General features: G+C 50.7%; 1 protein-coding gene and 1 pseudogene across 8 annotated transcripts in view; one reads left to right on the top strand and one right to left on the bottom strand.

Moving 5' to 3' along the window:
* Positions 1 to 12,559, bottom strand: part of Sgsm2 (small G protein signaling modulator 2) — a 50,533-nt gene that overhangs the window by 10,947 nt on the left and 27,027 nt on the right. For 5 of the 8 annotated variants that reach the window (XR_003848809.1, XM_008828806.3, XM_029561458.1 and 2 more), the window contains exons 3-12: positions 9,165 to 9,327; positions 8,728 to 8,889; positions 8,372 to 8,439; positions 8,132 to 8,277; positions 7,730 to 7,864; positions 7,113 to 7,237; positions 6,647 to 6,714; positions 5,926 to 6,086; positions 5,652 to 5,778; positions 3,852 to 3,986 (exon numbers count right to left, since the gene is read on the bottom strand). Coding sequence is in view for 7 of the 8 variants with exons in the window: in XM_008828806.3 (XP_008827028.1) it covers positions 3,852 to 3,986; positions 5,652 to 5,778; positions 5,926 to 6,086; positions 6,647 to 6,714; positions 7,113 to 7,237; positions 7,730 to 7,864; positions 8,132 to 8,277; positions 8,372 to 8,439; positions 8,728 to 8,889; positions 9,165 to 9,327 (1,290 nt within the window). In the remaining variant the exon portion in view is untranslated. The remainder of the gene's footprint in view (positions 1 to 3,851; positions 3,987 to 5,651; positions 5,779 to 5,925; positions 6,087 to 6,646; positions 6,715 to 7,112; positions 7,238 to 7,729; positions 7,865 to 8,131; positions 8,278 to 8,371; positions 8,440 to 8,727; positions 8,890 to 9,164; positions 9,328 to 12,559) is intronic. The other 3 variants (XM_008828807.3, XM_029561456.1, XM_029561457.1) reach the window with 2 other exon arrangements.
* Positions 11,061 to 12,559, top strand: part of LOC103730544 — a 7,826-nt pseudogene continuing 6,327 nt past the window's right edge.

Here is a 12,559-nt window from a genome sequence, read left to right as displayed (position 1 = left end):
TGCCCACCCCTGTGCCCAGAGCTGCAGACAAAGTCACCCATTTGGTGAAGAACCACAGGGTGGTGCCTGCCTGGTCAAGAACCCAGAAATGCAAACAGTGGAGAGGGCACCTGATACTGCCCAGCCTCCCCCGAGCCTAAAAGGGCAGCCTGGTGGCTTTCTGAATGTGACAGAATACTTGGACTGAGTTGTGGGTGATTATGTCTACCCACCTCCATCTACTACCAGAAAACACTTGCTTTTTTAGAGGAAAGAACTTTTCTAGAGGAAAGAGAAGGATAAGCAAAGGCCTCAGCTCTCTGAAATGCTGCCAGTTAGCCTGGCTTTTAGGGGTTTAGCCTGGTTCTTTTTGGCAAACTCTGTGTTGCTCAGGAAGGTGTTTGGTATCAATTACCAAAAATCCTGAGGGAACATTAGGCCACTTGCTTCACTGACTTTGCCCTTCCAAGGGATTCTATCTTGTGGCTGGTGGCTAAGTAGGAACAGTGCTCCTTGCCCAAGTCATATGCCATGAGGTCTACTCTGACTGTATTCTGCATGGTGGCTCTCCTGTGAGCTGGAAGGGAGGACAAACTTCCCAGGGCTGGCAGAGCCTTTGGGAGCAGAAGTGGTGTCTGGGCACAAGGCCCAGTCATCCAATACACCAGTCATAGCTGACCATGCCAAGGTGTAGCATCAGAAGACGGCTCCTTAAACATGTCTGTACCTCTGTATGTAGATGGAGTGCCTCAGTTCTGTTGGGCTGAATTAGAATGGAATCAAAACTCTTTAGAGTTTCTAGGGCCTGAGTGGCACAAGAAACTGTTCAGGGTAGATGTTGGCAATGCAAAGAGCCACAGAGAGGAAACATGGTGAAGGGAAGTGAATGACTGGAGGTGACACTGTGAGGGAAGGAAAAAGGCAGAAAGTATGAAGAACAAGGAGAGAGCCACGTGCTGAAGTTTTCTCAGTGAATCTAGCAAGAAACTCTTGGCCTGCCATGGTCTGGAACAGGCCTAGGCTTGGTTTTTTTTTGGGTGCCAGACTCCAGCTATGGTGTCCGTCCCTTGGTGCAGAGGACTGAATTGATTCCCTCCAGTCCCTTCAGGAGCTACCCTGCCTTATGGCTCCTCAGGCCCAGGGCTGGGATTGTGCTGGTATCTGGTCCTTCAGCTCCACTAGGAGGCAAATTAAGGGAATATACTTGGTGAGGGGGACTGCGGCTCTGGGAGTGAGGGATTGCAAGCCATGCCCAAGACTCTGGGACCAGCAAGGAACAAGTACAGGTGGTGGGGGTGGGGGATGGGAACTTAGCTCATGCCCCTGTGGCAGGCAGGTGGCCAGTTGTGGGAGGAGGTTGGAGGGTGGGAGGGAGTCAGCCCAGCCAGGCAGGCAGCAGGCAGCAGACAGGGATGGCGACAGGTACAGACAGACGGTGAAGGGTGGGCACAGAGGGAAACAAGCTCATGCCCAGAAAGCTGGGCCCATCCAAGGCAAGGCTCCTGGGTCAATGCTCTTCACCTTAATTCTCCAGGAAGGAGCTGAACCAGGCAGCATTGCACACTGTGACAACCCAGTGCAGACAGCTGGAGCTCTGGAGTGACTGGGTGAGGGGGCAGCAGGCTGGATGGGGGATCTGCTGGGTCAGTTTTGACTCTGACTCTCTCCTCTGAGCATGAGGAAAGTATAAAGCAAACAATCAGGGCAGATGAACCCCACAGCCCCGAGGACTCCGAGTGAAAGGTGCCTAGCCTGGAGCAGAATTAGAGTGAATAGCATCTCTGCTCTGTGAGGGAGGCAGCGGGAAAACAGAAGAGGTGGGAGGAGACCTGGACACACCGCCACTTGAATCACATGCACAAGTCAAGCATGTTGCAGGCTTGAAAAAGCAACGGCTAGCAGAATGGACTCAACAGTGTTGTCATTATGGACTGGAGTATAGCCAGGAGCTCCCATATCCCCCATCCCTATTTCCCAGTGGATCCTCTTCTCATGCCTGTTCCCCTCCCTTAAGTACTGGGGGCACAGAGGTTATATAAGGGGTTGCTCTAACCCCTAAGTTCTGTAAGAGGATGCCTGGACCAATTCCAAAGCCTCTGGACTTATGGGCTTAAAAGTCTGCTCTTGGAGACCTTAGTCCCAAGAACTGTCAATGGGCTTTCTTTTCTTTTTTGAACTCCTGAATCTCCTCCCTCTATCTCCCAAGTGCTGGAATCACACACGCGCGTGTGTGTGTGTGTCAACATCCAGCAGTCAGTCTGTTCTATTGTCAAGTTTGCCAAAATGGCTCTGCTAGGACCATCTAGTCTTCAACCTGAGGACCAGTTCATCGGGCAATGAGCTCTCTCTCCCTGAGTTCAGCCTTCCCAGAGCTCAACCTTCCCATACTGCTCAAGGTCAGTTAGCCTGTAAATTAGTAGCAGCCTATGATTCAAAGAACCAGACTGCATGGGTATGTGAGGGCAGTTAATTGAGAAGTAAGATGTTCTCACTTGGACCTGGCCTACAGGGCTGGGAGGGAAAGCAGGCCTGTGGCAGGAAGAACAGCTGGCAGCGTGGGCTGAGGGGTACTGGATGTGTTCTGAACCATGGACCTGGCTGGCATGAAAGGGAAGCTCATTCTTACTGGCTGGGTGACTAGGTTAAGGAAATATGCTCTATAATAGAACTTTTTTTGTGTGTGGTCTTTTTGAGGCGGTCTCCCTGTAGCCCCAGCTGGCCTAGAATTCACTGTGTAGACCAGGCTGGCCTTGAACTCACAGAAATCTGCCTGCCTCTGTCTCCTGAGTTCTGGGACTAGAGGCGTGCACCACCATGCCTGGCATAACTTTGAAGAAACCTAAGAGAGTGTGGTGTAACAGACCCTGTGTAGCAAAAGAGATAGCAAAAGAAAAGAAACAATTCTGTGGCATGGAAATAGTGGAGATGGGGGAATTCTCAAACCTCCAAGAGCTAGCCTCAGTCTCTGTCTGCCCAGCCTTTCCATGAGCCCTTTATCAGCCCTCACAATGGCCCCTTGATTCATGGCTCTGCAAAAAGAGTGGGGTTCCTTCACACCAAGTCAGCTCTGTTCTAAGAAGATGGTAGATAGAGGAATACTGTGGGGGTTTGGGTACTGTACTGTGCTGTCTCCATAGAAGACCCCTGCCTCCAGGGACTCTGAGATCCAGGAGTGCAGGAACGTACCAAGGAAGCCTCTTTGCCTCTTTGGCACAGTACCTACCACCAGTGAGAAAACAGACTGGGGATGGTGAAATACTTGTTCAAACCCATAATGCACCAGGAGCATGTGGAATAGGAATTCATGTTGCTGCTGTGAACCTGTACCAGTTCCTGGACACCTTGCAGCAGGTATTTCTGGGTTTCATATTAAAGTACTAGGTAGCATACTGTAGCCTTCGTGCCTGCTGGGAAGGCCAAGCTCTGAGGTCTCTTCTCATGGTGACCCTCACCCCTCACAGGACCTGTCCAGCTCCTACCTCTGCTTCTAGCCTATATCTTGTGAAGTCAGAATCAGAAGCACAGGGCCGTGACTAGAGAGAATGAAAGAGACCACTGACTGGCATTTGTCAGCCTGACTACCAGGAGTAGTCATGCCACAGTCATCATATAGCCAGTCCTTCCCCTCAATGGTGCTCCTTCTCTTTCAGCTTAAAGTCCCTCTTCATCCAGAGTCATTTGTTCGTTCTTGCCAGCACCTGTTTGGCCTCCTTTGTGCCCTCCCTGATTTGCCTTCTGACAGAAGGAAACAGGCCTGGATGCAAGTCCCCTAATGCCAACACTGCTGTTTGAGCCCCTGCTGTGGGTGGCAGGTGGGCCCAGGGGGGTAGGGTGTAGGATGAGGTGAGTCAGGGATTGGGAGGGATAAAAACCTTTCATCGGATTGGGAGCTGTGAGGTTCCGCGAGCAGATCATTGAGAGCATCGCGTGTAGTTTATCTTCCTCTTCCTCATCATCGTCCACCGAGGCCGCACGGCTGGCAGCTAGGTGGTGGTAGTTAATAGTGACTGCTCAAAGAGAATAGCGAGAGAGGCAGAGGCATGAGGACCCTAGTCCTTGGGCAGGAGAGACCAACTCCCTCCTTGAAATGAGTGGCATGGAGGTGGGGATCACCTTGAACCTGCAAGGCACAGAAGAGGGAAGCGGGAGTGGTCTGGGAACTTTCTGGTGCTTATTAGGAAAGGATGGAAGAAGGCGAGGGGCTGAGAGGTACCTACAGAGCTCCACTGTTTGCAAGGGTCCTCTACAGGAAGAACAGAAGAGAGGAGAGAGAGGAGAGAGAGGAGAGAGAGGGAGAGAGGGGAGAGAGAGAGAGAGAGAGAGAGAGAGAGAGAGAGAGAGAGAGGAGAACATGTACGTGCATGTACAGGAGTACCAGTCCTGATTAAGGCTGGCCAGGACTACTGGCAGGTAGATCCTGATTATTCTTCAGCTATGCTATGGTCAGCTTGGACTGAATCTAAAGATTACTCCAAATCCCTCTTTTCGGACTATAAATTCAACCTTCTTTTTCCAGGGCTTTCTCAAAGCCATCCTTGAGGAGCTAATGCCACTTAACTTGAGTTTCAGCTCCTGATGCCCTGGCTCATCCTCTAGGGAAGGAAGTGCTCTTTACAGCGATGTGACTAGAATGGAAGTGTCATAGACTGAAGAAGGGAAGCAGAGACAGAAAAAGCTAAACCAAGCAAAGCCTGAGGTGAAATTCCAGTCTGCAACATATTCTGGTTTTAGCTATCTCTTTGCCTGGCACATCTAGGAGGAATAGATTCCCCTAAGCCTGGGTTTTCCTAGCCTATTGGGATGAGTTGTGCTGTAGCTATCTGTATGAAGTCTGGGTCATCTGCCCATCAACACAGACAACTACTGAGAACTTTTTGGCAGAAGTTAGGAAATGTGGGGAGCAGGTGGTCTGGTTGGCAGTAAGTGCTGTGAACTGGCAAATTCCTTGACCTTATCTTAAAGAAATGCAAGTCTGGTCCAGAAAATCCCATGGATAGCAGCAGCATTCTGACCAGAAATAAAACTGGTACTGGCAGATACTTATCAATAGATGCCCTTCTGCCCAGGTGTGTAACTGGGATGGAACAGGATCCCCTGAGGGCCCAGTCACATTCAGGCCCCCAGCCCTTAACAACCAAGCTCCGGGGCTCACCCTGCTTCAGATGTAACCTCTGTGTCTGCATTAGGAGCTGGTTTGAGGAGGACTCTTGTTCTAGAAGAGTCAGTAAATAACTTGCACTGTCCAAAAAGAAGTACAGATTCCATGCCTAGACTTTTCCAGGCCTCTTCATAGAAGTTGGGTAATGGGGATGGAGAGGGGTGTAGAGTTCTCTACCTTCTATATCAGGCTGAAGAGAGATGGGAAGTTCTCCACTTTCTATTAATACATCTAGTCCCACATTTGTTTTCTGAAGCATGGCATGAAAAAAAATGACTTTTATATAGTGACGACTGGTTTGCTGAGCAGAGAGCTTCAGGGTGGTGGGGTAGGGAAGACAGCTAGGTAGAAGACAGGCAAGTTTTCTTGTAGGTGAAAGATTCAGTGGGGAGATTAAGTGATGAACCAAGAGGTTCTTAACCCAGCCTGACCAATGGGCCCTGCCTGCCTCCTGAGTGATGCAGTGCTCCCCAACATTCTGAGCTTTCTCCATGGGGAAAATGGAGACACTCACTGTGCTCGTGCCTGTGCCCAGGGTAGATGATCCGGAACACGTAGTCTGTGGCCCGTCCCACACCCAATTCCTCCACATTAATGGACCGTATGCTGCTGCGTTTCCGTAGCTTAGGGAACACTTTGCCCTGCAGAGGGAGCAGATGGTCAGCTTGTCAAGCACACAGTCCCATCCAAGGTCCAAAGCAAAGCTGTTCCTGAGAACTGTATGGGAAAGGAAAGGAGGAGGCCTTCCTTCACCAGCCCTGCACCCAGAGCCTCCCCTGCCAAGGTACCTTCCCCTGCTGGGTCCACAGCGGGGGCTCAAGCTGTCCACGAGGCAGCAGCCCATTCTCCAGACAGGACAGAAAGGACAGCAGGTGTCCTCCCTGTGGGAAGTGCAGTGGCGGCCTCTGGATGCCATCCTGGCTCACCAGCACAAGCGTGCCACCGCTCTCTAGAGGGTGAACACCTGCAAGTGAGGCTGGGCCCTCCCTGAGACCTCTCCACCCATCACCCCAGTCCCTAGATTCCCCAGGTTAGGAACAAGGATAGTCAGGCTAGAATGTGACCTGGGTACTTCATTAATAGGGACAGTGAGGACCTGGAGAGATGGCTCTACAGGTAAAGGTACTTGCCACAAAGCCTAGGAACTTAAGTTTCATCCCCATCTTGAGACCCACAGGAGAGAACTGACTCTCACAAATTATCCTTTGACCTCCACATGTGTGTTGTGGCATAGCATGCACATGTGAGTACTTAGCCACATCTATACACTAAATAAATAAATGTAAAAAACAAAACAAAACAGTGGAAGGGCTAGGGGTGTGGCTCAGTGGTGAACACACGCTCAGCATGTACACAGCCCTGAATTTGATCCCTAGCACTACAAAGTAATTAAGTAAATAAAAATAAGAACAGTGAGAGGAACATAAGAAGTCTGACAGGCCCCACGCAAAGTATACTAAGAGGAAGTGTCTGCCCTCCCATCCCTGCGCTTCAGACAAGCAGACTCACTTTGCTGGTGGCAGTGGATGCAGACAATCTGGCTGAAGGGCACCACAAGGGCATAGTCCCAGTAAACACTGAAAAGGAACCATTTTTGTGTCACCATGTCCCAGGACCCGCCTTGTCAATTGACCCTATCTCCCCTTGCAACTACACTGAAGATAGGGTAGCCACAGCCAAGCAGTGACCTTGGCCAGCCCTGTCCCTCTAAGCCTCATGCTGTCCTCCTGGCATAGAGCCACAAGTCTGAGCTGCCCAGTGTTTGGCTCAGACAAACCTCTCCACTGCCAGGCACAGCTTAGTCTTAAAGGGCTTGGAAATCACTCCAGGCAGCCATGCTTTCCTTACAGTTCTTGGCACTGGAATAAGGAATAAGGCTTGCCTCATGGGGCCTGCATAGTTTCTCTGTCCCCTTGCCTGAGGTCAAGCTCCCACTGCCTTACCTGCTTCCTGAGAGAAGGAACAAAAGCCCTACCTCTTTTCTAGCTCAGAGTCCCCAAGGGTCCCATTCATGAGTTGGTTGGGGGTCCACTTCAGAGTTAGGCTCTCTGCAGACTGGTGTAGGGAGAGGTAGCCAGGAACAGCCTCCATGTCCTCTTTCTGTAGGAAGGAGACATATGAGACACAGAAACAATGAGGCTCATGGAATGGCCCCTAAGAATGAGCTCGAGTGGGAACAGGCCAGGCCAATAATGGGGTACCGGGGCTGGAGACCCGACAGAAGCAAGGAAAAACAGAAGTCACGTGGCAGATCTGGGCATCTCTTCTTCCTGGCTGGCCTAGTGCCACTGTCTCTGTCCTGTCAGTCCCCTGGATGCCAGATGTGTCACTGGCCAGCCACACCCATGCTGGGCATTCACCCTGCCTGCTGGCTGCCATCTTAACCCTAGACAGCCTGGTTTTCAGCTAGCCAGGGCAGATGTCATCCCTGTCTGCTGCCAACTCCAAGCTGGGCATGAGTCATATGACACAGTGAGGAGGGGGTGGTGCTCCCCTCTCTCTGGTCAAGTTCTTTAGGAAAGAAAGTGGTTGGAGGCTTCTGGTCAGGGACCTTCTTTAGAGGCAGGTGAGGGTGGCATTAAGCCTTCCTACCGGCTGCACCAGCACGTTGTTCTTGCCATAGAGCAGACGTGTTCTTGAGTTCTGGTGCAGGGACTCCACGTACTCACGGGCACAGGCAGCTAGCCGGTCCTCTGATGTACTGCCACTAGAGTGGCGCTTCCGGATCTGCCAGGAAAGGAATAGCTCAGCCTCCCTAACCCCAGGAAATTGGCCTTAGGACTTGGGAACCTTCAGGCTCCCCTGTGGGCCCTCTCTAGCCTCCCCAGGCCCATTCCTGCTCCCAGTTTGCCTTAGGTTATCCTCTGCTTTCCAGCCGAGGGCAAGGGCTATTAGCATATTTATGAAAGTGCTAGTGTAGACAGATCTTGGGACACTATCTTGGAAATCTGAGTATAGTCTGGATGAGTGAGCCTAAGAGAGAGGGATACCTACCCCCAGAGCAGGGCGCTTTGCAGGGGAGTCCTGGCGGTTAGGGGGACCCCGAATACGGTGCCTCTGGACTAGCTCATCAGCAGAGGGGTCAGTCCAGTAGTGATCAGCTGTCTTAAGCTTTGTGTATTCCAAGGCACAGGGTCCCACTATGGAAACAGGGAGTTAGCTTAGATGGAGCTCCTTCGCCACCTGCTCCTCACCCCACTGACCCAGAACAGGCCTTTTTGCTCTCAAGCTCACCTAGAAGACAGGCCAGGATCGGGCCAAACACAGGGTCTGCCAGTAATGCTTCCTTCTCATAGTACTTGCTGCAAGGAGGAGACAGACAGGGTGACTGCAAGGGATCCTGGATTCAGGCCAAGGTGGTCAAGCTCACCAGGGAGAGGGCATGCCCATAGGGACAGGTTCATGTCAGGCACCAAGAAGGAATGAGTCAGTAGGATGAAGCTTTATGGGGTTACTGACATGTACTATGCTCTGGGGTGCTAAAAGGAGGGTGGAGACATGTTTATAGGTTGCCATAGATTGTTAAGCATATAGAAGGGTGGGGCTGAGGTGGGCCAAGGGAGAGAGCAACTGGGGGATGGGGCAGTCACCTGCAGTTTTCGGCCAGGTACTGTACAACCCTGTCCAGAACTTTCTCGATGAGTGCTGTGCGTACCCATATGTGTTTCAAAGCCTGCGGGCTGAGGGCCGGGGCCTTCCCGCTGGTTGAGCCCTGTTTCCGAATGGCCTCCTGGCTGCTTCCTGAGGGTTTCCTGAAAAAAGAAGGGGGCTTCAGGGGCACAGACCCCAAGTTGGTAGAGGGAGTGAGCTGCTACTAGATAGGAGCTCAGAATCCCTGGGCTCGGGTAAGGAGTGGGAGATAAGATATTGAAACTACAGAGGGCCAACCCTTACTTTAGGACTGTCCCTCACCCAAGAAGCCCTATAAGACAAGGGCTAGCCAACCTTTAGGAAGGCTGTTCTGGGAAGCAGAAAATGCCCAGGAAGGAGCAGAAGGCATGCTGGCAAGGACTGGCTCAGGCCTCACCTGCCCTCTGCTTGTTGCTGCAACTCCTGCACCTTGTGGCAAATCTCCCCAGCCACAGGGCATGTCTTCCCCACTTTGGTAAACAGGGCTGCCATCTTGTCACTGCGCAGGAAGCCAGCGGCACGGCGCCTTATCTGATGCAGGAGACAAGCCTCCACCGCACCTGGGCCACAGAGGAAAACAGTATCTGAGCCTGGGTTAGAGAGAAGACATTCCTCTTTCCCACGCCTGCATAGAGGCAGGGACAAGGGCCTGTGTTGGAACTAGGGGACAGGTCAGAGAGCTACCCTGATCTCCTTCCAACCCTTTCCATCCTATTTTTCTGCCACCAGCCCATGATGGACTTGAGAGAACTGCAATGTGCCAAGCTGCTCTTCTCCCTCACCTGGCATGCACTCGCCTCCTGTACACAGTGTCACCCCTGGTGGGCTGTGAAGAGCAAAACTGCCCAACAGGGTTGATAGAAACATTTCCACCTGACCATGAAGGCAATCAGGGTCAGCACCTACAGGAAGGGGATGCAGAGTACATGGACTGGCAGCCCTTATGGAAAGCATGGTGATATGGTTGCTAAGAAACAAGGCTCTGGAGGAGCTGAAATATTGAAGCTTCTGTGAGATCAGAGCTGACAGCAGCCTCTGGATTACTGATGAACACAGCAGCTGAGAGTGAGAGATTTCTCCCTTCTGAACTGGAGGGCTTCCCTTCATTCATTCATACTTTCAGGTGCTACACATAATCTCTCTCGGTCCTGCTTACCAGAGATCCCATAGAAAGGAAAGAGGGCTTGGCAGGGGAGGGCAAGGAGTTGCCTTTGGCATGTACAGATTCTAAAAACATTGATGTATATGTATATGTGTAGTGGGGAGGCCTTGGCCATTATCCAAGCCAAACTAAGTTTGGGGGGCAGGGAGGTAGAGAGACCACAGTCTTAGCATGGTAACTTGCTGCTTCTGGGAAACCTGGGTAAATGATATTCTGTTCTAAGCCTCAGTTTTGTCATCTATACAATGGGGAAGACTTCCTAGGACTGGTGTGATAATGCTACACAAGATGGTATGTAAAACCCCTTACCCAGGGTCTGACTCTGGGGAGGCAAAGGGCCCATGTCTGTTCTTGACTCCTCATCCTCTTGTTCAAAGACTGTTCTATAGCCAGCCAGGAAGAACCAGTATGGCAGAACCTGGATGCATAGGAGGATCATGGGCTGTCACAAGTGGGTGAAGGTGATGTTTTCTTTTACATGGGGGAAGTGAGGCCCTGTCAAAAAATTTTTTAATGTTATTTATTTATTTAGGTTATGTATCTGTGAGTATAAGTGTACGTGTGTGGGTGTCTTCTTCTTTCATGCTCTGCCTATTCCTTTGAGACAGGGTTTCTTCCTGAACCCAGAGCGTTTCTAGGCTAGGCTGGAAGACAGCAAGCCCCAATGATCCTATCTCCACTGCCCTGAGAGCTGGGGTTACAGGTGTGTATCAAATGTCTGGTGTATAAGATGGGTGCTGGGATCCTAACTCCAGTTCTCATGACTGTGCAGCAAGTGCTTGTAACTGTGGAGCTAGCTCTCTAGCCCCAAGGTGGTTTGACTAGCACTATGAAGATATGAAACTTGGACTCAGAAAATAATTACAATTTTTTTTTTTAGAGACAAGATCTACTGTAGCCCAGGCTCTTTTCAAACTTGCTATGTAGCTGAGACTGGTCTTGAACTCCTGACCCTCTTGCCTCCATTTCCCAAATGCTGGATTTCAGGTGTGTACCAATATACATGACCAATAATTACTTTTTTTTTTTTTTTTTTAAAGACAGGGTTTCCTTGTAGGCCTAGCTGGCCTGGAACTCACTATGTGGACCAGCTGAGCTCAGACTCACAGAGATCTAACTGGCTCTGCCTCCTGAGTGCTGGGATTAGAGGTGTATACCACCATTCCCAGTCCCAATAATTACTTTAAAAAAGTGTTGCCTTTCTACACAGGGAGGGGGGGAGGCCCCTCGTTTGAGGCATAAGCGGAAAGTCCCCAAAGTTGCTGACAGGGAGGTTTAACTAGAGACAGGACAGGAGCAAACTGGCCGGCCTGGCAAAAGCACAGCCAGGAGCGTCCCGGAGGCGGAGATACCTGAAATCTTTTGTTCCTATGCATAAAGATGTCACTGGTGGACTTGGGGAAGAGGTTGCTAGAAGCTGCAAGAAAAGGCCAAGATGATGAAGTGAGCACACCGATGGCAAATGGGGCCTCATTCACCACAGACTGGCTTGCAGCATGACCCTCCACCTTGCAGCCCAGTATGGTCATTACGCCACAGCAGAAGTACTCCTTCAAGCAGGTGTTAGCAGGGATGCCCGGACCAAAGTGGACAGGACTCCTTTGCATATGGCTGCAGCTGATGGACATGTGCACATCATAGAACTGCTTGTTAGGAATGGTGCAGATGTGAATGCCAAGGACATGCTAAAGATGACAGCTTTGCACTGGGCTACAGAGCATCACCACCGAGATGCTGAGTTACTTATCAAATATGGAGCTGATGTCCATGCTTTTAGCAAGTTTGGTAAGTCTGTCTTTGACATAGCACTGGAGAAAAACGATGCAGAGATTTTGGTCATCCTCCAGGAAGCAATGCAGAATCAAATGAGTGTTAACCCCCAGAGAGCCAACCCTGTGACTAACCCTGTGACTGTGGCTACTCCGTTCACCTTCACCTCTAGAGAGGTTGATAACCTCACTAGCCTTGTTTCTTCGGCTAACCCCAAAGCAACCTCAGCTAATTTAGAATCAATTGAAGAAGGAAATTCTCTTGATTCTTCAATCCAGCAAGAGGTGGGGAGTGGAGGTCAGAGGGTCATCACCATAGTAACTGATGGAGTCCCTCTGGGTAATATCCAAACTACAATCCCTACTGGAAGCATTGGCCAGCCATTCATTGTAACTATGCAAGATGGACAACAAGTTCTTACTGTACCTGCTGGTCAGGCTGCAGAGGACACTATAATTGAAGAGGAAGAAGAAGAAGAAAAGTCACAAAGTGTGGAAGAAAGCAAGGAAGGCAGTGAAAGAAAACTATTACAGCAGCAACTCCAAGGAGGCCAATCGAAGAGCCCAGCAATACAGACACCAGCTCCTAAAGAAAGAGCAGGAGGCAGAACAGTACTGCCTTAAGTTGGAGGCTATGGCTCGACAGCAGCCAAATGGAGTTGATCTCACCATAGTTGAAGAGGTAGCTGAGGTGGATGCTGTAGTAGTCACAGAGGGGGAGGGGGAGGGAAGAGGAACAGAAGTGACTAGGCCATGAAGGACCACAGAGCCTCGTACTGGAATTTCCATAGAAACTGTTTCATTTTAACATGCAAAGGCCACAACTTGCACTGTGTTCATGAAGAAGAAGAAGAAGGAGGA

The sequence above is a fragment of the Nannospalax galili genome, unplaced genomic scaffold, assembly GCF_000622305.1.
Source record: "Nannospalax galili isolate Female #2095 unplaced genomic scaffold, S.galili_v1.0 scaffold212, whole genome shotgun sequence".
NCBI lineage: Eukaryota > Metazoa > Chordata > Mammalia > Rodentia > Spalacidae > Nannospalax > Nannospalax galili.
This window is presented reverse-complemented; position numbering and strand designations above follow the sequence as displayed.